A 26,595-nucleotide genomic window follows, 5' to 3' on the forward strand; every position below is an offset into this window, starting at 1 on the left:
AAAATGACCAAAGAAATCTAAGCTGCAAAAAACAGCTTGCTCTGATTTTCTGACCTTTCAGGCTGACCTAACAGTTTGTGTTGCATATTTCTACATGAGCTGTTTTGTGATCCTGCCACAAAATATAATGCAGACTTTAAAAAGGGTGTTAAATTAAAGGATGGGCAGCTAAAAAACTATATAGGACTAACAGCAAACCCACATGTTGTGCGTAAGCAAGCTTTAAAGGCACAACAACAAATAACAAAAAATGTGACTGTTTGGTTTCAAGAATCAGAGACAGGGTGGAAATTGTCATAACTCAGTTATGAATGCTTTGGCACAAAAAAAAAAAAAAAAAAAAAAAAAAAAATTAAATGACCCCTTTAATAGCAATTCCGTTGTCATCTCTTAAAAAAAGCAGCTTCATTTGTGTTTCCATTGCTGTTAACTGCTTTGACATTTAGTGGCCATGCACTTGGTGCTGTGGATTATTTGAACCCCTTCCCCTGGCTTCTCATCTCTCTCTTTTACTTCCTCGCTCTGTGCCTCAGCATTCCAATCATAGTGATGAGAGTGCTAGACTCGTACACCTTCCTCTCCCTCTCTCTTTCTCCTCCCGCACAGACATCTATGAGAGCTTTTCCTAATGAAAATGTATTGTTGTCTTTCCCAATCGTTGTTTGTTTATTAAGTCCTTACATTCCTTTCACTTTACTGCAGTATTTGGGCAAAAAAATTGCCATAGCTCTCATAATTACTGCCGTCAGACTGCAAACACTTTGCAAACACACAGCCTGCTTTTTCATTTAGTGCTAATTTGTCACTCCCTGAAACTGTCTCTTATGAACAGCCATATCTGCATGTGAACTTCGTTATAAAAAGCACCGAGAATCCTGGGGGAAAAATACCTCAGCAATGTCAAAACAATGATCAAAGTGCAAACTCAAAGAACGAGCATATAGGAATGATTAGCGAGAGATATTTCAGTTTCTTTCTTTTTTGAGTCCAAATTTTCTGCTGTAAATAATTGGCCACTGCAACAAACATTATTGCAGAGGTTATGGGAAAAAAAGCATCTGCTATGAAACTGCACTCTTTCCCAGCACAGCATTTCATTTTTTTGTTGTTGTAATAAGCAACAGTGCTTAAGCCTTATGGAAGACTCTAATTCAAGGCCATTTCTGCACTGCACTTGTATGCATGTCAGTGTGTCAGTATGTCAGTGTATCAGCCAATGCAAAGTAACCAGCATGTGTCAGACAATAGCAAAGAAACATCTTGCGGTCATTCATGTTTTACTTATTGAAGAAAGTAAATTTAAAAATACACTCAGAAGAAAAAGGAAAAGAAAAAGCTGATGAGGTATGAGGTGCAGTCTGTAGTTGACCAGTAGGGGGCCTCGGCTCCTTGCTGTGTCGTCCTCAGTCTCCTCCCCAAGTGTGAGAGTAGGAGTGAGTCGTCCCCTTCAGCATCTAGTGAAGCCGTGCAGTGGGCGGCAGCTCTCCCATGAGGGCAAACAGGGATAGGCTGCTTAAGACACTCCCCTGGCTCTGAGTGGTGCAGCCAGCCCTTAGCCACACCCACCAGGCTGAGGAGGAGGAGGAACACAGTGGTGCCCGAGCTGATCCCTTCAATCTTCCCCACAGTGTGGAGCAGCCGGCAGCGCGCACACACACTCACACACTCTCACACAGCCACACACACTCACACTCACTCTCGCACACACACTTGCGCGCGCAACAAAGCAGGCAGTCGAGGGAGGCGGTAATAAAGGAAAGAACATTACAGAGGAAAAACAGCATTGCTGCACTTGGACTTTTCGGATACTGCAGTCTGCTTGGAGTTTGTGCCGTTTCCTGTGTGCCTCGTAACCTCACGGCTCACGTCTGGTCCTTCCTGCAGAGGGTTTGAGTCCTGTCAGCAACGCGTGCAGAGATCCAAATCCGACGACTGTCTACATTGACGCTTTGTGCATCCGCCAGACGGGAACAAAGTGTGCTACTGGGATATCTGACAAGCTCCTTTGGGAACCAACGCTGCACCAACTGTCAGAGAGAAAGAGAAAGAGTGAGAAAGAAGGAGCAAAATAGATAGAAAAAGAGAGAGTCAAAGTCAGGGCATGAGCAGGAGACTAAAAGCCGGTTTTCTTGAGAAGTGATCGCCACAGTGCCCCCTCCTCTTCCCTCACCTCCATCCTTCTGTCTCTCCTCTCTCTTGTGCCGCTGCTCCTTCTTTCTTCGTGCACACCTCCGCTGCTATCCCATCCTCGTACCTCCGCTCTCCTTCCATCACCTCCTCCTCCCCTGCTCCCAAAGACGGAGTGAAGAGGAGAGGCACGGCACACGCACACTTGCCTGCGTGCCGTATCATATCATTCTCTTTTTCCATCCTTCCTCCGGCTCAGTCCTTCTCTTGGATCTAGCCTCTAGCCGCAGAACCACAAGCAAAGGCTTTTGAGTTGTTGGAACCCACACGCGAGTCTCTGTATCCAGCCACAGCCAGAACGATTCCAGCTACATGGGCAAACGCTTGGAACAGCAACCAATGTACCCCCAGTACACTTACTATTACCCTCACTACCTTCAGACTAAGGTAAGGCACCTTGGTTATCTGATTTTGTGATGTACTGATTGTCTGCCTCACATGCTTCCTTGCATCCGGACACTTCTGACAGATTACTGACACACAAACCACTTGACCGATATTTGACATGGGCTGCTCTCCGGAGGTGCAAGAGTGTCCGTTTATCAAGAATGCAAGCATACACTCTTACACGCAAACTTATAATCCCCCAGATTCTGTCCTCTCAGCTGTGTAGCCTGTGGTGGAGGGACTTGAATAATTGCATCCATCTTTCTAAGCCTCTACACCACCCGGACGTGGAGAATTGATTACCCTGGGCTGATCGATAGTGCCGAGATGCTATCGGGGGCACTGGTGATCTGGGCCTCCCTCTGTGATTCATTAATGTTTTTATGTGGTGTGCCCCATAAGAGGCCGGGGTTTGTGTAACATGTTTGAGTGAATGAAAGTGGAGAGGGCTATGATTGGATCAGAGAGAGAGAGAAAAAAAAAGGCTGTCAGAACAAAGGGCGTGAAGATGCATTTTCCTGATCAGCTTGGGGTGGGTAAATTACAAAGTGCAAAAGATTAATGTGAGGGAAGTAAATTTATGGAAAGTCTTTTGGAGGAGTTGCTTGCTTAACGTTGGCCAAATATGCAAGCGTTCCCGAAAGACACATGATAAACGGCAGTGGGCAATTTGCTCACCATCAGCAAGTGTTTACGACCTCTCTCTTTCCCTCCTTCTACCCGTGTAACACTACCGTAGAAACAACTTCATTGACAACCTTCATAGCTAGTCTATACATGACACAATGCAACAGGCACCATATTACCCATCAACACACACACACACACACACACACACACTCCCCACTCCTTGTAGCTGCCTTCAAGGTCCAAATGTCCCCACAACAATAACTCACCTTGCTAAATAGACCCGTCAAAGAGAAAGCATGCATATTCAAAATATTCAGAAATGTGCAAAGTATGTTGGTGATCCTTATCGAAGTGGAGCACTATGCTGAACCCTGGAGCATCATGGGTAATGGTCAAATGGACAAGTCTGGGAATAATTATTGATCTGTAGATTATTAAAGGAGATGGAGGAGGTTTTTTGGCACTGGGACGGAGTCTCAGATTTCAGAAATTTGGTCTCGCCTGTGAAAGATGGGGACCTCATGTGTGCACGGGTCAGCGTGAGTGCGATTGCGTGTGTGTGCGTGATTGAGGATGTAAATGGCCTGTTATTAATCTTGATTCTAGCGTGCTCTCTGAGTGCAGGCATTCCTCCGGGGGAAATCAATCATGAGGGAGAAGAGGGGCAACTGACACACAATCACTGCCCTCGCTCTCTCTCTTTTTCCCTCACTCCCCCAATAACGCTCTGTGCTCAATGAGAGGCAAATGTTAAGCGGGGGAAATTATGATGCGACAGTAAGCTGTTAATGTCGAGAATTTGTAATTCGGTTAAATTATTATAAAGACCCTGGTATCAATTACATGTAAATGACTTACTTTCATTGAAGAGGTTCAAAAGAAAATGAAATGTGGCTGGGAATCCATCCGTTGTTTTATAATATGGGTCATAGAAATCACTGAACATTAAATTCTGTGCAAACAGAATCAGGCCTTATACAGCTAGATTTTGTCATACAAAGTGAACAGATTACAAATGCAGCTTAAATTTCTATCTATCTATCTATCTATCTATCTATCTATCTATCTATCTATCTATCTATCTATCTATCTATCTATCTATCTATCTATCTATCTATCTATCTATCTATCTATCTATCTATCTATCTGTCTATCCAAGATAAGAACTACATTGGAATAAAAAAATAATAATAAATTCAGTTAAATTCCGAAAGGCACAATTTCAAAATCAATGGATTCACCATTTAACTGTGGTCTCCTCATGCAGATATCTACAGTACCAATATCATACCACCTCTTCCATTTCCTCTTGCAGGGTTTAGCTAAACATGGGTAGATGTATAAACGTGAGTGTGTGAGCTGAGGTATCCTTGACAGCAGTCATATACCAGTGGGATATAAAATAGAATTTAAGGGAGGTAATTCCTCCCTGGTATTGTGTCAACAGAGGCCAGTGGGGCCCCGTCTTCCATTCAAGGGTTAGAAGTCAGAGCTTTACGGTGTGTGTGCGCATTGATGTATCAAAAGAAGGGAAAGGGGAAGACAGCCAGAGCGAGCACTCAAATCCAGAGCCATGAGATTACGTATATGAGCAAGTGTGTGTGTGTGTGTGTGTGTGTGTGTGTGTGTGTGGTGTTCGGTTACACTCTGTGGGGTCAGCTTTATGTACAGCAGAAATAACATCCAGTCTTCCGTTTAAACCTCTCCTCTCAGTGGGAGTGCATGGTAACTGCCCTGCAGTGAGGTGACATGTGGATTGCCACTAACATTCCCGCTGTATTATGGGAATGGTGCATATATTTGCCAAATTATATTTCCGCTGCTCCCAATGTCATTTAGGATTATTACATTGTGATATTTACTCCGCTTGTGGATAATTACCAGACTGATGCTTAATTTTCCTCTAGCGTCACCTATTTTTTTACCACACGGGTGAAAATGCTCTCATCTCCCCTCCTCCAAACAACCTTCATCTGATTAAACTCGTTAATGGACAAGCAATTTTCAGGTATCAACGACAATTAGATTTTTGGTATTCATTACCAACACTGTCATTAAACAGGTGAAAGGATAGATTAAAATGCACAAGCACACTCAGCCGTTTCACACACAAATTACTGACTGCAACAAATCGAGTAATTTGACCCTAAAATATGCGTAAAATGTTGAATAATGGTCTGGTTGTTATTAAAAAAAAATGTGGTTATTCAGTCCATCAGATATCATTGGAAGACAAAGCCTGATTCCAAATCAGTCCAGTCCAGCATTTCCCCTTTGAGATTACAATAAAATTACTTGTAATAGCATTATATGATGTTAGGCTATAATACTGTTTCTAAAAAAAAAATCTAATATTTGGTTTGTTTTTACTCTTTTTTAATGCATTTTATGCTATTTGAGTTTTTCTTCCGAGCTGCTGTTGCAAGCGATCCATAATGACATACGCAGAAACATGAACTTACAAACTTACAAGAGTGCAGGCTTTGTATGCGTGTGTGAATTATACATGTAAACACTTCCGTCGGGAAAGCCTGCACTGTAAAATGCTTGCTGTAAGTGTCTGCCTGTAACCATCGAGTTGAGGATGTTGGATCTGCCTAGAGTGCTAAATTATGCTTTTCTGTGTGTAATTTTTCTGTAAGCATTGGAGTGTGCTTCTAAGCCACAAATAGGGCCCTACGAAATAAATTTTTTCCCAACCTTCGTGTTTTCTGTTTTCTTGGTTCAGTAAAATTTTGATTACTAAATCAATGTCAAATAAATTGAATTAATAAAAAAAATATGTGTTACATTTTTAACAGTAATAATATCCTATTGTTTTTCCCCCAGAAATCCTGATTTTTTTTTTTCTGGATTTGTTTTTGATTTAATACAAAATTTATAAAAATCATAAGTAAATAAAATAAATTAGTCTGAAAATTTCTGATTTTTTTTTGTGAAACAAAGTAGTACACAATAGAGGATTACTGGTTAAATTAAAGCTTACACTAAAAATTTTCTGATACTGTGTGAAAAAAAAATTAAAAACAAAGTTTTAATAAACTGTACAGTAGTATTATTCAATTTATTCATCAAAATTCTGTTTTTATTACTGCTTTCCACAGTTCTGTCCACATTTTCCACATTGATGAAAACGTAGGGACCTACACAAATCTGGTCATATTTGAAGAAAGTCTATGTTAAAGTTAGAGTCTATTAATATAATGTCTGCTTTGTGAGGTTGAATGCCTTCTCACTCTAGTTTCTATTTAATGTTGAACATCAGTAAAAATATAATGTCTCATGACCTCACGAAGTCGGAAAGCACACATGTTAAACTACATCACTATGCAGTCTAATATGGTATAAAAATACAGGCATTCATATTTTTAGTCCATCACTGTTCTTCTCTTTTCCTCCGTCTTTCTCTCATCTTCCCGTCCCTTTTCCTCTCTCTCTCTCTCCCTTTCCTACTGTGTCCTGGGCATTCTCTCCAGCCATCTGTTCAGAGGGGTGGGGTTCACTCTGAAAAGAGGAACATACTTGGCAAACATACCCTCATAGGTGGATAAAATGTTATGCCCGAGATTGTCCTCGTTTCAGGGGTGAAATGCTTTGCATTAGTCACGAACATGAAAAGAAAAGAATAAAAAGCACACAAAAGAGCTGTTTGTAGTAGTAGTTCGATATTTTCTGGCCCGTTCTGAAGGTGAAATGTTTTCTAGATATTCACATCTTGCATCAGAGAGTAATAACTCTCATGGGCATCCAGTCACACAACCAATATAAGAATGTGCAAGAAGAAACTTTCATTGTCACTCACATGATGCTGAGTTAAAGTACTTGTACAATGGCACTGATAAAAAAGATAGTTCTGGCTGTAAAATCAGATCTGGTGAGACACGTCAATAAAACAAACAAAAGACCACACTTCACTTTCATTCTATACTGACACACCAAACTATTACGAAAAGACGTAAGTGTCTCATTCATAGCTCCAGACACTCCAGAGTTTTCATGTTTTACTCAGGATGCTGCGGACCAATGAATTTCCCTTTTCCATATTTCTAATCATATAAGGATTTAAACGTATTTTGATGTGTTTGCAAGCAGAGGAATGCACACACATGCATCATGCTACTTTCATGAACACGTCGAAGACTGACATAGAAGAAACGTCAAATGGACTGTTTTAACAATGTCCTTACTACCTTTCTGGACCTTGAATGTGGTAGTTGCGTTGCTGTCCATGCAGAGTCAGAAAGCTCTCAGATTTAATCAAAAATATCTTAATTTCTGTTTCAAAGATGAACGAAGGTCTTGCGGATTGTAACAACATGAGGGTGAGTAATTAATGGCAGAATTTTCATTTTAGGCGATCTATCCCTTTAACTTCTACAGTTTAAAAAAATTGTAGCACACACATGTTTGCATGTTAACTATAGCAAATTTTACAAAATGTAACGTATGGGAGAAAAAGAGAAAGAGAGAGAGTCTTATCACTGCACTAGCATTAGCACAGCTATTTCTCATTGAGTGACAAAACACACACGAAAGACTTCATGTGGCCGCCCAAAATCTAAGCTCCTCGAGGGTAACCACAAAAACTCCAACATGACATATACTCTTCTGAATCACTAAGCAAACTGCACATTTATCACAAGCTTGCTTTTTCCTTTAATCAAAAACACATTAAAACATTTTCACTTGTTTTAAAACTTTATGCTCCCGAATGAGTCTGTTGCAAAGCATGCTGGGAACTTAGTGTTAAGTTTCAGTTAATGCCAACAAAAAGTGATTAATGTAGTTTTAACCCAGGAGGATTAAGTTAACTTCCACTTCACAAATTCAAGAGAATTGAAAGTAATGAAATTAAGTTGTGACAATGTTCAATAATTCTTAGCTCATTTGAATTAGAGTGATAGATCACTCAAAAATGTATATTCTTACATTTACTCATCCATTTGAAAAGGCTTTAACTGTTTTTGTCTATACAATGAAAGTCAGTGATGTCCAAAACTACAGACCTTACTGACTTTCACGGTATTGTAAAAAAAAAACATGCACAATTTCTAAATATATCCATCTGTGTTTCCTAAAATAAGAAAGTAATACAGGTTTTAAACAATATGAGAATATATAAATAATGGCAGAATTTTAATTTTTGAATGAAACCCTTTAAAGGGATATTTCACCCCAATTTTTTTTGTCATCATTAACTCAATCTTGTGTTGTTCCAGATCTGAATGAGTTTCTTTCTTATGTTGAACATAAAAGATGATACACAGTATATATAAAAATAAATAGTTGGTAATCAGACAGTTTATGGTCCCCTTTGACTTCCATAGTATTTATTTCCCTATTATGGAAGTAAGTGGGGACCAACAGCTATTCGGTTCTTCAAAATTCTTCAAAATTGCTTCTTTCGTGTTCGACATAAGCACTTTCCACACAGGTTTGGAATGACATGAGGTTGAGTGAAGGATGACTAAATTTTCATTTTGGGTGAAATATAGCTGTAAGCAAATCGAACAAGTAGCAAAAAGTCATTTTCTGAGTGTGTGGAATAGAGACAGACTTATAAACTACACTATTAGGTTCGATACAGTTATATAAATAGCCTCTTCTGCATGTGTATCTGGTCACTGTTACTTTTATCTGGAACTAACTGCAAGCACCTTGAGTATTCATCCATGACCAGCACTCATGTGTGGTCCAAGCTGTAATGGGGCGATCTCACCTAGCTAGTTGGTTTCTGTGGGCTTGAGAGAGCCAAAGGAGAAAGGCACCGGTCCTGGGGTAATGGCCCTGCTGCATTTTTAATAGAGGACCACTTTGTAACAACCCAAGCCTTTTGTAACAACCCAAGCCTGATGGATTCTCCCCTTTTAAGGGCTCTGCCATTTCTTTTAGGCCACTGGCGTAAGTGCTCGACAAAGCCTGTGTTCAGGGATAAATGGAAGAAGAGGAACGAGCCAAAGCTGTGGAAGGCTGTGGCAACACAGGGACTCATCGACATTTTACCATCGGCGTCCGATCCAGTTCCTCACTGGCGCTGTCTCTTCTGGGCTTTGCCTCGTTGCATCTTTGAGATAAACAAGATTTTAGTTAGAGGCTGAGTGTTCAGCTGTAAATATAGATCTGGTGTGGATTCTGGAAGAAGATACTGTTTTCTCTGGGAGAAGGAATGTGTTTGATTTGAGATTTTGGAATGGATCAATCATCTAGATGTGAAGGGTGACGTATGACGCCATCGTCAGCGGCCGCGCATGCATGTGCATGTGTATAAATCTGGTGGTTTAATGAGCTTCGAGTTGTAATTAGCGGTTAGAAAAGCTGCTTTTGCTATGAATTCGCACAGAGAGCACAGAGGAACAGCCTGTGCAGCTTGGCTTCAGTCACAAATGATAACCACTCGATTTCAAGAAAAAGAGGAGGGATGTTGGTAGAAGGCTGTTCCTCCTTCACAGTGTAGTTCCTTTCAGCCCCTCCTGTCATCTTTTCTTCCACCCCTCCTGTGCGTTTTCATCTAGAGACTCATTGGAAAGCATTTCCCCCTGAAAGCAACCAAGGACAGAGTAGGCGACGTAAGGTGTCATAAATCCTTGAGAACCTGCTACTCGTTCCACAGACCCCACCCCCACGCCCTCATCTCCCGCTCCAACCTTTTCGGTGTCATGAAAAGTCCAAGCGAGGACTACGCACACACCTTTCGAGTGTCAAAAGAGCCTCCTATAATAATATACAGCTGCGGTGATTCTAAGCCACCATAACTGTAACCAATTCTCTACGGTCTGGCTGAAAATCATGCTCCAAAAAGGTATATTAAAGGCCACTCTGGGAAAGGCCATTTGTTTTGGCATCAATTTCAAACCACTGAAGACCGTAAAGATGCCATCTGAAAGGACCCGTTCCTCCCTTCTCTTCCCCATTTGGATAAAGACACTTTTGGGTCACAAAAGTGCCCAGGAGCGGGTGATGATTCAGTAAAGATTTCCCCAGCCTGTGTAGGCTGCTCGGGGTTGGCATGGTGGCTAGCACGCTGCCTGGGATTAGCTTATGTAAACAGTGCTTTTTGTTGGGTTTCGGTTGAATTAATTTGCTCGCCCCATGTGCTTTTATCAGGATAATTTGTGCGGCTGACACTCAAAGACTTGTCCAAACATATCCCCAGGCTCAAGGCTAAATACAGAGCTAGTAATGACACTCAAACGCGTGGCGTGCCCTTTTTCCAGACTTCCTATCAAGCTAAATGTGACTGCTGAGGTCGTATGTTTCCTATTGAATGTCAAGGTGAATAACCACTTTAATGCATACAAGGTGTGAACTGAAGAATCTGCACCCTTTAAAATGATTAATTTATACACAATACAGAATTCTTAATAATTATTTCACTTGTTTTCAAAAAAAGAAAATATGTATATGTTCGAAACTGGATGAATTTAAATAAATATTAAAACATTAAATATTTAAATTCTTAAGTGCAAAAATCAGATAATTCAATGAGACAAATTACATTTGTATTGAAAATACATTAAATGAAAGCAAGTCTTAATATCGTGTGCAGTTGTTTCAAGGATTTTTAAAAACAATTTGCAAAAATGTAACATTTTCTAGTAAAAAATTAAAATAAAGTAAACATTCCTATAGATGTGTAGCTGTCTAAGACCTTTACGTTTGCTTGAATTTCAGTTCATTTTTATTGAACTTTGTTCAAATGTAATATTAAATTGCCGTTCTGCATCTTATCTTGCCTACTACCTCAATTCAAATGAATACAATTCAATTTAAATCTCAACTGAAACACGTTCTCAATTCACTGTTCAATCAAAATGTCCACCTGAGGTGAAGTCTATTGTAAAAATGGTGATGATTACCCTATGCTCTTATTAATCCATTTGTTTTTACGTGACTAATACATCCTCAGCTGGTCTGTGGTGGGTTCAGTGAACAGCTGTGCTTGTTAGCCTTTGGTAAGCTTGAAGGCAGGAGCCTCTGCTTTTGATGGTTCAGTTCACTTGAGTGCGTGGATGCTAGAGGTGCTAGGTGGTGGAGAAACCAAGCCTGGACTTATTAGCTGAACTATTTGTCACACAGCAGCACCCTTGATTGCAACTTCTAATGCTCCCTCAAACTGCTTTGAGAAGCATAATGAGAGAAAAAGAGGACTGAGAGGCCAGAGCCGGAGCTTAGGGGTTAATACACAAGCTCTGGGGAACTGAAGTTCGAGTTTTATGTTACTTCCTGACACTGTCCTAAAGACAAATATTTATTTGTCATAGAAGTATAGAAATATCCACTTTGTTTAGATATTTCTCCTAAAATAAATTCCGCCTGAAATACACCAATGAAAAAAAAAAAATAATAATAATTTGGGTCAGTTTTTATTTATTTATTTATTTTATTTTTCAAATAAGTATTTTTGTTATATTTGAATATATTTCAGAATATAATTTATTCCTGTAATTTTCAGCATCATTACTCCAGTTTCTGGTGTCCCATGATCATTTAGAAATCATTAGAATATGCTAATTTGTCGATCAAGAGACATTTATTTTTATCAATGTAAACAGGCAATTGTGATATTTAATAATTTTATTTATTTAGGATTTTTCGATAAATCGAGTGTTTAGAAATGAGTTTGAAATCTAAATCTTCTGTAACAGTATAAATATCTTTACTGTCACATTTGTTCAATTTAATGCCTATCATTTCTGAATAAAAGTATTAATTTATTTCAGGACTTAAAGACCCTAAACTAAATTCTAGATATTATAAACAAATATCTAACTTTGGATTGTAGGATTTTTGGATACTTCAGTCCAGTTTAAAATATATTTGAGATCTCTTCTAAAACTCCAGAGGAGGAAGCTGCAAGATTACAGTATTTTTCTCAGGAGAAACATCTGAGAAGGAAGTCTCTATTGGATGTCTATATAATCTAATTGACAGGAAAACAATGGAGATGTTATTAGAAATCTCATTTGTGATTGTTACTTCCTGTGGCGCCCTCCTTTTTCTCCTTGTCATTTCCTGTCTTCTCTCTCACCGTCCCTAAGAGCAAAGTAGCAAAAAAGCACACAGAGAAGGCCAGAGAACGAACAAGACAAATGCATAAAGAAGTGCAGAAGACAGGAAGTAGAGGACACAGTCCTGACAGGATCCGCCCTAGAGATGCTACAAACAACGTGACCTCATCCTTTCAGCCCCAGCAAACTAATCGGCCTACACGCACACAATAGCTGATTCGATGTGTCTTTTTTAAAGTATAGGCAGCACTGGAGCACTTTACCGTATTCATGTGCTGCATATTTTATTAGCCTCTCCAGTTTTATGAATGATTAAGCTCCTTTGTGTGCGCCGCTCAGCTGCAGCCAGGTCTCACCCTCAACTAGAGCATGCATATGAACCGCTTTTTCTGCGCATGTGTATCTCTTCATAATGCTCTCTCGAAAACAATGGGCCCCTACGGGCCTACACTGCCCAGCGTCCCAGGGTTTTACCCTTCTCGTCCTTTTGTGCTAGCGTGCCTTTGTTTGAAATGCTGGCCCAGACTTTTCCCTCTGCACCAAGATTGTATTTCTCAATGCTAGTCGCTGGGATGAGATGCATTTAGCTGGCTAAAGTGGTGCTAGGCACAAAAAAAATAAGTCTTTTGTAGAAGCACAAGCACTTTCATCTCGCACTGCGGTAGCCAGAAAGCAGAAGGGCCTTTTGGGGGAGGATGTTAAACTTTAAAATGTCTTTTAAACTTTCCAACGCCCGCATCTACAGTCAGTCTGACTTCCATCAGCTTCCTTTTCTGTCAAAAAACCATCTTGCACTTCAAAAAATAAGATTTGACACACACGAGTCTCAGTCTCTGATTCGGGTGTCATTATTTTCGCAAGAAATCGTGGGCCGCTTTGACAAATAGGTGTGAGAGGAGAGAGGACACGGGGCATGTCAAGGGACGGCGTGCTAATGGCTCTGCGGACACATTCCATAAGAGGACATGTGTATCGGTGCACCGCACACCAACTTCACACTAATCATCTCACTCGCGGCTTAATGGCTGACATTTGTTTAAAGAAAACAGGGATGCCCGTACAAGCCAATTAGAGAGTGTATTGACATGCGTGAAGGGATGTCTTTCTCTTTTGTGTGGGTGTGTGGATGTTTGCGTGTCTCTTTGAATGACCGTGTTTGTGGGGTTTGGATAGAACTTGCGGACGCCGGCAGGCAGGTCGGAATAAGAGGTCGGAGTGAGTCTTGGGTCACAGTCACTCTAACTGTCCGATGCTAATTAGACTGCAAACATGCACGCAAACACACACACACACACACACACACTCGAATGCATAACATCCTAGCCCTACTAATGAGCCTATCACTGTCTAAGAGCAGCATCTCATATCTCTCTCTCTCACACACACACACACACACACACACACTCGTAGCCTAATGGGCTTGCTCACTTACTGGCCTCTCCTCCCTGATGCACAACACTCTCAAACCATTGAGCGCTGCAGATGGTCTGCTAGAGGAATTCACAGAAGACCAGTGTCTGCAATTCAACCTTGGCATTACACAGAACAGGAATCAAGAGGTCTGATAATAAGATATATGTACATCTTATAAAAAATCTTATATATGTATATAAAATATAAAATGTATAGGGATCGTTCAACCTCAACCCTGATGACTTTGTTTCTGAAGTGCAACAGTAAAGGTTTATTACTGAATATCCTGGCAAGGCCAAAGTGAATGAATGTGAATGTATTATACACACAATAATACCAAATGATTACCAAAATTTTTTTACAATTACCTTAAAATGGTCCTTCAACGAATTTCATGGCCTATTCATGGTCCTTGAAAGGATTCTATCACAGTACTGTCACACAAAATGCATGGCACTTGTCCAGAAAAACCATGGCACGCACGCACGCACGCACACATGGATACCTAAAGACAGACTGATAGACAAGCAGACAGACAGGTAGATAGATACATAGATTGATCAAAGAAAGAATAAAACAGAGGGATATAACATTAACTCTCTTCTTTCCTTTAAAAGAAAGGCTGCAAGCTGTCTATCTCCCACTGCCAGCCCAGTTTAACTCCTCACGCCTGAGCTGAGCTGGGTTTGCATAATTCAGCAGGGTGGGCAAATCCAGATCTACAGATTATCATGGCTAACAGCACAAAGGCACATGCGAGCTAGACTAGAGATGAAAAGATAAGCGCACACACAATGTATTGCCATGTCTATATCTTCTGTATTGATTACATCCTTTTTATAGCCGCTGCAAGTGCTGTTCACACACTGTGCACACAAATTACAGCAATTAGGTCTGTTCTGGGCCACACTTCAGATTTCATACAGCTTTCAGTCAGTTTTGAAACTTTTCAAACCACACCGACGCGCTGTTTGACTTGATTCTTTGTCATACCGGCTTGATATTCTGTCTTCTCGTAGCACACACTGGAAATCCTTTTCTTTCCCCCGCTGCCTTTTAGCTTTTCAAGCAATTCAATTTGATCTCAGCTTTTCGAAAGGATCGTCACACAATTTTTTTTTTTCCCAGAGAATTTTATTAAAGGTCCTAATGGAGGATGCGGTACTGCTGTTTATTATAGGAAAGAACCTGAGTTACCTGAGGCAAATATGGTCTCCAGAGCAGGTTTTAGCTTAATAGGACAGAGAATCTTCAAAGCGGAGATTTCTCACAGGCGGCAGCTCTGGTTTTTGCACAAAAGGAAAAGCTTCCTCTGGTCTCCACAGATGTTATCTGGTCAAATTGGCTCTGGTCTTTGTCAAGAGTGTGCTCCTTTTTGAATATACGGCAAGTGTCTGTTGTAAATACGTCTCTGTTTCCATTGTGGTGCTGGTTTGTGTTGAACATTGACTTAGGAATTAATCCAATATGTGGAGAAGGTCAGATTGTGGACGGGACACTGCACAGAACAGATTTTGTGGCGCTGCAGCTTTCAGTCAAAATTTTAAAGTGAATAATTATTGCACAAAATGTTAACGAAACAGATGAAACCTAAAAATGAAAACTTATTTTGTAATAGTAGTCTATATAGCATGTGTTCTTCTGAGGCCGTAAGACTTTATGTGAAGGCACAGACATATTCCCATATTTATTAATAATCATTCCTTCCAATGGGTTGTTATCTTAAGAACTGTTCACTGAAGACTCATAACATAGGCATAAGTCTTATGGATCCATTTTTGAAAGTTTAATAGCCATCTATTAAAAAAAAACGAAATAAACAAACAAAAAAACAAAAAAATGGGTAAAGAATGACCTTAAAAACACAATATACATTTTTATTTACAGTAACAATATAAATACATTAAATTGAGAAGCAAGACTGCACAATATTGTAAGACTTGTTTTCTTAGATCTTCTATGATATGAAAATGTGACTTACTCCATAGCAGATTTTTTTCTGTTCACTTGTTTATAAACAAATAAAAAAATCTGCTAGTGCAGTGAGACAAAATACATTTAAAATACATTATTTGAAGTCACATTCTTGGAAAACTGTTAATTAACTGTGTTAACATCTTATGCAGTGTTGCATTTAAAGTATATTTATTTTATTTCAAGGATTCTAAGATATTTCAACTGAAAATACCTTCTTTTATCACGAATTATTTTTATCGATTTATTTTTTTGCAGTCTGAGCACTCTGAAACACTGCTGTAATGATCTAATTCAGTCATACTAGTTTGGAACAACATTTGAGTTTGTAAATAATGACAGAATATTCATTTCAGTCTAAATTATTCCAATTACGCTTTCTAAAATAAAATGCAGCTGCAGTTGTCATCAAAGCATGCAGGTTGTGGCCTTTGGTCCGGGTACAACAGTACGAGAGTCTGACATGCAAAGGTGTATACTTTCCAGCACTTTGGAGTGAATTCCTTGCAGACACAGCTTGAGTCGTTCCAGGTAGGTTTCAATTTCAAATGCATTCTTTCTCTCTCTTGAGTGGAGCACTGCTCTCTCGCCCTCAAATTGAGCCAGCGTTACTGGAAACCAGCTGCAGAGAGACTCCCAGAGGTGTGTGTGTGCCAGGATCACCCCTTACCACCAATTAAACCGCACAGTCTTTTCAAAGAATCAATTATTAATAACAAGAGGCAATTCACAAGGGCCTGCCTCTCATGTACTCTCTCTCTCTCTCTCTCTCTCTCTCTCCCTCATGTCCATTTTGGGTTCTTTATCCCTCTTTCTTTCCCTCCATCACTGTTCCGAATCGTCTATGCATCCCTCCCTCTCTTCACCCGGCCTTCTTGCCGCAAGCAGGCTTTTCTCAGGTAACACTGCTGCATTCCAGAAGAGGACAGTGATACGTCCGCATTGTGCTAGACACGCAGAGCTCTAGGAAAATCCCCACCCTTGCTTTAATGATTTTGAAAGGGAACAGCATGCCATCTACTTCGGTAGCCTGATCAGCTCAAGCATGCATGTGTGTGTGTACTGCAAGCTGGTGCACCGGAGCAGTATACGGCTCTTATGGTGCAGTGTTCGACTAAACAGCACTATCATGCTCGATGCAACTCCTAATGGGTCTAGCGGAAAGAGGCCTGGCTCAAGCGGATGTCCGCCGCCTGTACCATAATTGGCACTTAGACAGTAGGAGAGACAGCGAGCGCCGGGTTAGTACGTGCTGGCAATCGCCCGCGAATACCGCGCGATTGTTATTATGCACGAATAATTGGATTTTTCTTTTTTTGTGTCATTCTATTCCCTTCACTCCCACACTTTTCCATCATTCTGACATTAAACCGAGACTCAACCCTGATTATTTGTTTGAATGATCACATTGTGTCCGGCCAACACAAATATCTCAAGAGATAATTACATTGAGTGGGTGGACAAACAACACAGAATTGAAAACAGAAAGAACACTGTCCATCCCACTTCAGACTGTGTTCATAGGGTGAAAAAACACAAGCGGTAAAAAACAAACAAACAAAAACAATTCTGCCATTATTTACTCACTCTTATGGCAGGTCAGCCCTGCATGGCTTTATCTCTAATGCGGAACACAAAATAATTTTCCTGGCCATGCATGGTTTTCAATATAATGAATGTAAATGTAGACTGGAGCTGTGGAGCTACAAAGATGATACATTATGCAAACAGACTGAAAGTTAAGTCATGATCTCAGTGAATATTCTCCAGTAGACTGTTGCAAACAATTCACTGAATCAGGGAGGTAAAGAATCAAATGAATCATTCAGAAGGTTTCTGTGAACTGGATCAACTGATTCATTTAAGGATCTAAAGCTAAATAGCACAAAACACTAGAGCAGATTTTTAGAGAAATTTAGACTTCAAATGTAGTGCAGAAATTTTATGGGAGAGCAAGCAAGCAAGAAGGTAAGAAAGAAAAACGGTTTAGAATTAAATAATAGTTAACAGAATTTAAAAATAAGCTGACCGAATCAAATTTTTGGATGAACTATACCTTTAAGACTTTAATTATGCATTGTTTACGAAATCTCCTAGACACACAACAGCAAATGTGTGGTGCCATATAAATCAGTTTATCTTGCATTGTGACAGGAATTAGACAAGGACAGGAAGGTGGAGGTGCAGCTAATTATTTGTATTCCTTAATCTAATAACCATGCACATGATATATTGGAACATGACATCCTGTCTGCTTCATATTATGCATCCGTTGTACATGTGTTCAATGCGTGGACTCCACATGGGCTACGAGATCATCTTAGCTTGCTCACGTCCTACGCCTGGACCACTGCCACGTCCTTGAGTGTGTGCTCTGACACAGCAGCACCCTTGTGGATCTCTTGTTAGCGGCCGCACACCCACGCAACACTGCATGCGTCACACCACACAGCCGCAGGACATGCATCTATGAGGCTGGACTTTTAGTCTTGTTTAAAATCTAAAATCATCAATAGAAATATATGAAAAATAATGGTCACCCTAATGGGTGTCAGGCTTGTGGGGATGCTCAAACCCGTGAGGTCTAGGTTTGGATGGTTAGCATGACCCTGCAAGCCCCTGCTGTTAGATCTTGTCACTACACCAACTAGGGCAAAAAGCAATTTTTTCCCATTATTTTTGAGAAACATCTAAATATAAATATGTATATTTAAATATATTTAATTTATAACATATATTAAATTTTTATTAAATGTATATGCATATTTAATTTAAAAATAATTTAATTGTAATATTTAATTTAATAAATTTTCAATCTATTAAATGTATATAAAATGTATTTTCCATTACATGCAAATTGCATTATAAGAATTTATAAGTAATTGCTTATTTTTGCTCATCTTTGGATTTTAACACACTTCCACAATGTATATGCCTGCACATCGAATTTCAAAACATATTGCCTTATTCAATATAGGCAAAAAAAATAAATAATAATAATTATATACATACATACATACATACATACATATATATATATATATATATATATATATATATATATATATATATATATATATATATATATATATATATACATATATATATATATATATATATATATATATATATATGTACATATATATATATATATACATATATATATATATATATATATATATATATATATATATATATATATATATATATATATATATATACAGAACTTTTCATGGTAATTTGATATGGCTTTTAAATCATTTCCAGCACAGACTATGTCTTGATCATCATCTGCATGGCTAGCGTCTGTCTTGTTCCCCTTTTCCTCTGTTATCGATCAAATCAGGCTCCAGCATTTAGTGAACTGATGAAGGACTAGGTATGAAAATTGATTAATGGCTGCTTCAATGTCACTCGTATTCAGTGTCTATTTGAGGGAATATAATACTCTGTCCACAAACTGGCTATCTCCCTCCATCTCAGTGTCAGCATCGAGCTTAGCTGAGGTTTCTGTAACACCCAGAGAGGGTGACATTGAGACATGGATCTGCGCCTTTGTATCATTTATTTCTTTATTTATTTATGTACGTCTGAAAGCAAGTGGAAGTGCAAGGCTGCATGGGGGCTAAAACATATAGATTGCATTTGGAGACCACACAGATGCCTGAACACACATACACACACTTACTAACATGATGTGACAACATTTGATGATGTGTGATTAATGGAGTGCAGAGCTGATGACTCAATGTGGAGGGAGGCACAAGGACACGAGGCATGTAAGACTCTTTATCATCTGTGTGTGTGTGTGTTTGTGTGTGCATGTGTGTGTGCATGCGTGCGTGCATGTGTGTGTTCTGGTACAGCAGCTGTATAGAGAGGCCAAGAACTGCAGAGCACAATTTCATTCACAGAGTGCTATGGCTTTCTATAGCAGCATAAGGTATAGATTAATATATATTATATATATTGCAAATTATATTATCAGAAATTCTGAAAAAAGTGTTAAGTGTGTGTGTATGTGTGTGTATATAAATATATAATTTGCATTTAATATGAAAATATTTTTATTTTATTTTATATTTTGCCTGACTACTCTACCGTATTACTGTATACTACAGTATATATAAACAGTATTAACACACACATCAGTAGTACGTCAGTAACCACATGGTTTTTGAGGCATTTTTAAAGACTGTCTGATCTACGATCTGAGTTGTCTAAAAATCTTTTAGTGCAGAATATTTTTATTATACTCATTTCTATATTTGTTTGCTTTGTTGAACGAATCCCATCCAGTGGAAGTTTCCAGGAGCAGAACCTTTAGCCTGATACCTTCACTGTGTGCACATCACTGTCAGTGCTGAATAAAGTAATGATTTAATTTAGCTTCCCTCCATCAATTCACTGTAACATGGATGTGACCCCTAAACCCACTCAGCTGTCATGTGATGCCAATTAACAGTGGCTGTTCCTCAGACAGCTTCTGGGAATGAAAAAAAAAAGGATTCTGGAGACAGGAATTCCCTTGAATGGGTCTAGTCCGGAGTTCTTGGAAGCCCTGCTGCAATAGCAAACCTGATGAAGGAATTTTAACGAAGGCACAGGAAGTGTGCTCTTCCCGAGCTAAATGAATTGTGTATGACTCTTGACCAAAAAAAGGCTCAGTGACTTCCTCTGATTTTCTCTGTGCATCCTGCATTCTCCTAAAGGAAACTGATTTAATTTGAACACTAATTACATTAATTATGTTCAGTGTTTTACAAACTTAAATGGAGTTTAATCATATTGTGAGTATAGAATATCTAGTCTATAAATCACATGTAAAAAAATTACATTCTGACTGACATTAATTATTATTATTATTATTTTTTTACACCAATGCAATTCTGGCAAGGGCCCTAATGAATATGACAAACTGTGGAGAAATCATGACCCAATGGCTCAATGCTTCTAGTGAACAGAGACATTTCTAATTGATTGATAAGACCTCACCATGTCCTCCACTTTGTTGCCGGGGCAACAGAGGTTGGCGGACTGCTACCGTCTGCACGGCTCTCTGAGCGGTCTGGTCCAAAGCGAGCAGCACATTCGGATGTTAATTTCAGCAGGAAGATTGGGAGACGAGAGGAGAGAATGCTATCAGACTGTTTCTCGTAAGAATACAAGAGGAAGTCATTCTCCGATTAAAATGGACTGCCGCGGATTTGCGGCTTCCATCTCCCGTTCATATGCAAATAAGCACACTCTGATTGTTTCCTCGTATTTGAATGTGCTGCGCTTGCCCCTGAGGGGCCGGGATTTTGCGGGTCATGAAGGAAGGGGTATTTAAATAGAGAGACATCCGCTAATGTAGTGTAACGAATTAACTCAGAATTCGGCCTAAATTCCAGATGCGTTTAAATCCACGCATCAACTTTATTTCAATTTTTCCTTCTCTTTGGAAAAAAATGGACAATTAAAACCTGAGCCAGTTTCCATACATGCCAACTTAGTTAAACCTTGACCTCACCGAAGAAAGAGGCGGGGTGAATTTTGAATATATTTAAGAGAAATTAGCATATATCTGCATAATAAGGAGGTGGTGATGATTATTCATGAGTCGCAGATACTCGAGAGGTCGAACAATTGTGGTGAATAATCCTTTAGTGTCATCACAGCGGAGCCACAGATGTGAACCGATTCTGTGCGGAATGAGGCGTGGATTGTCATATGTTGCGTAGGCTGATGAGTTTGATTGCAAACTGAGTGTGAACCTTTGCTTGCTGTGCTGTCGTGAGAGAGACCGGTGAGGAAGATGTTGTTAGTGTTTTCTGGGCGAATGTTTGTGTAACTCGTTCATGACATTAACGGTGCGTGGGCCTGACGTTAACAAGCTGGAGTGTGGTTAGGTGTCTGGAGCAACATGTTTCTTCTAAATTAAAGCCAGCTTATTTGTCCTCACATTCCTGCTGACAGAAAGAATTAAGAAAGGTACAGACTGGTGCTCTGTTACCTGTTTATTCTGCGTGTGGTCCATACACGTTGAGGTTTCTCAAAGGGTGAAACGCATGAACGATGTGGGTAAAAAAAAAGTCTCTGAGAGGGAAGTGAACATCTTCGTTCAATTCAGACAAATTATTCAAAAATAATTAATATTTTTAAACAGGTTTCCCTGGCACTCTAACTGTCCTCCATTAATCCCGCCCTCACACTCACACTATTGGTTAAGCCATTGCTGCCGTGTCAGGTGATGCCAAAACCAACAAAGTTCATCAGAAAGCATCCGAGAGCCACGGTATTTAGACTTTTCAGATGACTCATACTGGGATAGGAAATGGCGATGGTCAGCTTTAATTTAACCAAGTCGGGTGCTTACTAAATTTATCACACTTACAGTTTTTTTTAAAACATTCTGGATTTGACCAGATATGGTCATGTCAACACTGACCTTTCCCTATGCTCTGCCCCCCTTGGTTACTGTTGCTAACTCTGACAAACTGTATACAATATCCAAAAGCATAGAACTACAGGACTGTGGCATTGCAAAGCATTTATCTGCCTTTGTTGCATTAATTTAATTTACTGATGCTATTTGTGTTCATTTGGGATTGAGGGCCAAATCCTCAAGCACTTCTCAGGATTAATTTAAAGATTTAGAAACAAAACAAGATAAACATCTCTGGGTACCTTGTGCCACTATTATAAGAGCCCCAGCTACACTGTGGTGTTGTATATTTGGATAATGTCAATAAAACTGTGTTATCCAAAAACGCCCTCCATAGACATACAGTATATATAGAAAAAACAAGCAAAAAACTGGCCACTGGCAACAGTTGCTAAGGTACTGAAGGGTCAATTAGTCCTTCTATTTCCACCAGTTTGACCCATTCAGGTCAATTAGCAGAGCAGTTGCGAACATAACAGGCGTGTATTATCCCATTCATGGCCAATCATAGCGCTAAAGAGGCATTGCCTTGCCACATCTTGCATTCTTGCATTTACTCCTACACAGTCACGCTGTGCTTTAGGATCTAATGAGACTGCGCTCAATTCAAGCGAGGGAAAAGAGACATTGCCTCCCTCTGAATCTTTATCTGAATCTTTATCTGCTCTTAAACATTGTTATTTAATTCAATATTTTAAGATTCCATATTTACAGGATAATTAGACAGCAGAACCAGACAAGACCTATGATTGATGACATGGACATGACATTTTCATCATTCATGACACTGATTATTGACATGCTCACTTACTTCAAGAGTCCTTTGTTAAGTCATTCTAGTGAAGGCAAATGTTTATCATTTCATCAGTAATGATCACTTTCTATGTCTCCAGCACAAAAGAAAGCTGTAGAAGAAGACCATCTCTTTATTTCATATGAAATTCTGTAATTCATAGAGGTTCTAATGCAAAATGTTATCGACTATGAACTTTAATGGCAGAGAGCACTCAATGCACGCTTGCAAAGAAGGCTTAAAGCTCGCTCACTCACGCTCTCTCTCTCTCTCTCTCTCTCTCTCTCTCTGCAAGAAGTATCCCTCCTACCTTTGCTGCAGTAACTCTAACATATAGATCTTCCTGAGAGCCTAATGGGCTAATGTGTGTGGTAATATATTTCTGGGTCAGATAGAGTCATGTGTTTATGTGCGATGAGTGTGTGTGCGCAGAGTTTTCAGTGTAATCTTTGGGGCTTCCTTGGGCCTCCGCTGTCCGGATGCAGGGGATCTCAAACCCTTTCCCTAAATAGCCAGCATTCTTTCCCTCGCCCCAAGGGGCCCTGGGGGGAGAGTTGAGGGAAGGAGAGCAATGCTCGCCGTGTCCTGCTCTGGTCCCTGTGACAGCAGGGTCACGGCCTGTACTATCGATCACTAGAGTCAGGAGCGAGGCCGAGTGCATGAGTGTGTGTGTGTGTGTGTTTTGCGAACACTTTCTGCAGAAGAATCCAAACTGTTATTGAAATGCTATTAGACCTTTCCTACACATTTGGAAAAACTTATGGCATGTGTGTCATGACTTCATTTTATTTTCTTTGATCTATCCATTAATGCATTTAAATTTGTAATGCATTAATACATTAAAAATGTATTTACATTGAGTGAATACACCAAGTTTTTAATTTCTCTAATACAAATTTACTTTAATATATTTTACATAAAAGTCTTAAATGCATGCATATGCAGTGTGCTCACACATGTCCGTTTCCACAGCCTAAGCATAATCACAATTGGTGGAGGCAGGGGTTAACTCCACATACTCAGCAGGCAGCGCAAGAAAGCTGACCTGATAGAGGTCAGTCTCTCTCTCTGCGAAGAACAGCAGAGGAGAAATAATGAGAGAGAGAGAGAGAGAGAGAGAGAGAAAGAGATAGAGGAAAAGGCAGACGGACAGACAGAGGGAGGGAGAGGGGTTGGAGGAGAGAAGAGGCGGTCATTCGAAACCTATTTTCGAGGGCTCTCGAGGAAGTACTAATTGTTTGGTGACTGGAGTACTCTTTAGGGAAATGAAGGCTATCTGGGCGTGCAGCGAGGAGATAATGTGTGTGCACATCACTCACCCTTTAATAAAGAGCAGAGCCCAGCTACGTACCAGCCAACCCTGGGATACGGCGGGAAGGAGTGGAAGCGGGAGGGAGGAAGGGATGGATGGATTTATCTGTAGTAGAGGAGGGGGCGGGGAGAGGAGGAGACAGTTTACAGAAGCCAGGCTGCGGAAGAAGAGGGGGCCTGAATGGACAGATTACAGTCATTAGAGTGGTAGAAGACAGAGCTGAGAGAGAGCAAAAGACAAGGAGAAGAAAGGCAGGAATTGTTTAATTAGCAGACAATAACTGGTTTCCTCTTCTCTGTAAGACTTCAGCCTTTTTGCTGCTTTGATTGAAAGCTACAGAATAGGGATATAGAAATGATGGGAGATGAATGTAACAGATGATGCAAGCCGGACTCAAACTCATGCAGACTATATGAGCACCAAAGCTAAACAGCAGCCACCAATTACTAGCTATGGCTGGACAACAAATGCACTTCCTAAGTAAAAACAAAATCTGTACAATTTACGTTAAAAGTCTGGCAGCTGTGACTGCCAGAATTTGACCATAAAAAATACAATATCAACATTTTAGGTTTACATATTTAACATCTCATTGTATTTATACTATTTAGTGTTAAACACTAAACACCATCATGGTGACACATGCAACTGAAATATACAGTAAACAGTAATTTAACAACCATAGATGTAAAATTCAACCCTAATGAACATAACTGGTAAGAAAAAACTAAGAAGAAACAGAGATATTTCAAAGGACAAAAATTTCAAAGATTTTAAATGCAACACAGAGAATCCTGGAAATGCCAATTTACGTTTTTTTTTTGTAAATTACATTATACATGCTTTTTCCACTTCCAAAAACGGTATTTTGCTGTAAAATGACATGAAATGTCTATTACAGTTTTCCAGCTTGAATATTAGGGAACTTACAGTACCATTACCCATTTAACATTTTTGCACAGTTAAAAGAAATTAATCATATGCAATGATTTATTTATTATTATTATTATTATTATTTTGCCATTATGTGTCTTAATAAGGACTTTGCCATTAGGTCAGTTTTGTTTCTTGTGTCATGACCCTTAGTATGAGGACGTTAAAACAGATCTAAATATGTGATTGTTACATTTTTTTTTTCAGCTGTCCATTTGTAAAATTATAGTTAAATTATTAATTTTATCCAAAACTCAAAAATTTTCATCCTAAGTGACACACCACTAAGCCACAACTACAACGTATACTGTATAAATACTTCTATCCAAAGCAAAACCCCAAGACAAACAGTTGTCAACTGATAACACATCACAAATGTAAATGTTATATGTGCTAATGTGTTTCAGACAGCATATGTGTAGCCTAATAGCACATCTATCATCAGACAATTTGTCTCCCAGGGTCTCCTCGCTTGACTTAAGTGGCACCGCTAAAGCTGAACGAATGAATGGGATTTGTTAGTGTGTGTGGCTATAGAGACGCCAAGAGTATGTGTATGTGTGTGATTCCTGCTGGAGTCCGTTGTAAAAGCAACATCATCTCTCCCTTTCCCTCTAATCCCAGCCCGTCTGACGGCAAAGTGAACGCCTTTGACGTTTCAAAGGCTTCCCTCATCATGACTCCTGACACACTACACACCCTGACGCGCTATCGCAGTGCCCCTGACAGCTGCACAAATTGGCTGAAAGAGGTGTCTGTGGCGAGCACTTTGATCAGCCGAGCTTTTGCTCTCTTGCGCTCGGTCTGTCTCCATCCCGGCATCGTGTTGCGGAGGCCAGGCCCCCGATCTGCTGAGGAGAACTGGGCCGGGTGGGTCTGATAAGCTTCCACTCACACAGGAAGCTTTTTGTGCAGTCAGATCATGCGTGTGTGCATGACTGCCTGAAGCCATGTCAGGCATGTCAGACACGCATATGGTGTGTATAGTTTCTGGGAATTGGGTGTATTTATTATATCCAGATTTCATGTAGGGTTCTGGCACAATAAGACACAGCTTTTGGGACAGTCTTATGTGTGCATCAGTGTTGGGGAACATTTGGTTTAAAAGTAATGCTATACAATATTATATTACATATTATAAAAAAAGAATATGTATTATATTTTTTTGTTTTGTTTATGGCAAAATAACACTTTAAGGTACTTCTGCATTACTTTTGATGAAGTAAATATATATATATATATATATATAATTCATTCATGTAATCATGTTTTTTCTGCAAGCAAAACAGGATGTTTTTTATGAATCAGTAGCAAAGCTGGAAGTAACCAGGACAAATTCTTGAACGAATTCTCGAGCGAATTACATGAAAGAGTGGAATGCTTAAGGTGAACCGATTTACTAATAATTCTGGCTTTCCATATGGTTTGGGGGAAAGAGTCAGGGTACGGTTTACAACGAATCAATTCACTAAAATGACTTTCCAGGCATAGCTTACATACACTCGACCATTTAGGAGTGCGTGTTTGTTCA

The 26,595-nt window shown here is 39.6% G+C and overlaps 1 protein-coding gene across 4 annotated transcripts in view; it reads left to right on the top strand.

Moving 5' to 3' along the window:
- Window positions 1-1,270: 1,270 nt before the first annotated feature.
- The window catches only part of LOC113115940 (RNA-binding motif, single-stranded-interacting protein 3-like), a 130,908-nt gene continuing 105,583 nt past the window's right edge, over window positions 1,271-26,595 (top strand). Inside the window, exon 1 of one of the 4 annotated variants that reach the window (XM_026283683.1) lies at window positions 1,271-2,574. In XM_026283683.1, coding sequence (XP_026139468.1) covers window positions 2,500-2,574 — 75 coding nt within the window. In that variant the 5' untranslated portion in view covers window positions 1,271-2,499. The remainder of the gene's footprint in view (window positions 2,575-26,595) is intronic. The other 3 variants (XM_026283684.1, XM_026283682.1, XM_026283681.1) reach the window with 3 other exon arrangements.

This window comes from Carassius auratus, chromosome 16 (assembly GCF_003368295.1).
Source record: "Carassius auratus strain Wakin chromosome 16, ASM336829v1, whole genome shotgun sequence".
In the NCBI taxonomy this organism is placed as follows: Eukaryota; Metazoa; Chordata; class Actinopteri; order Cypriniformes; family Cyprinidae; genus Carassius; species Carassius auratus.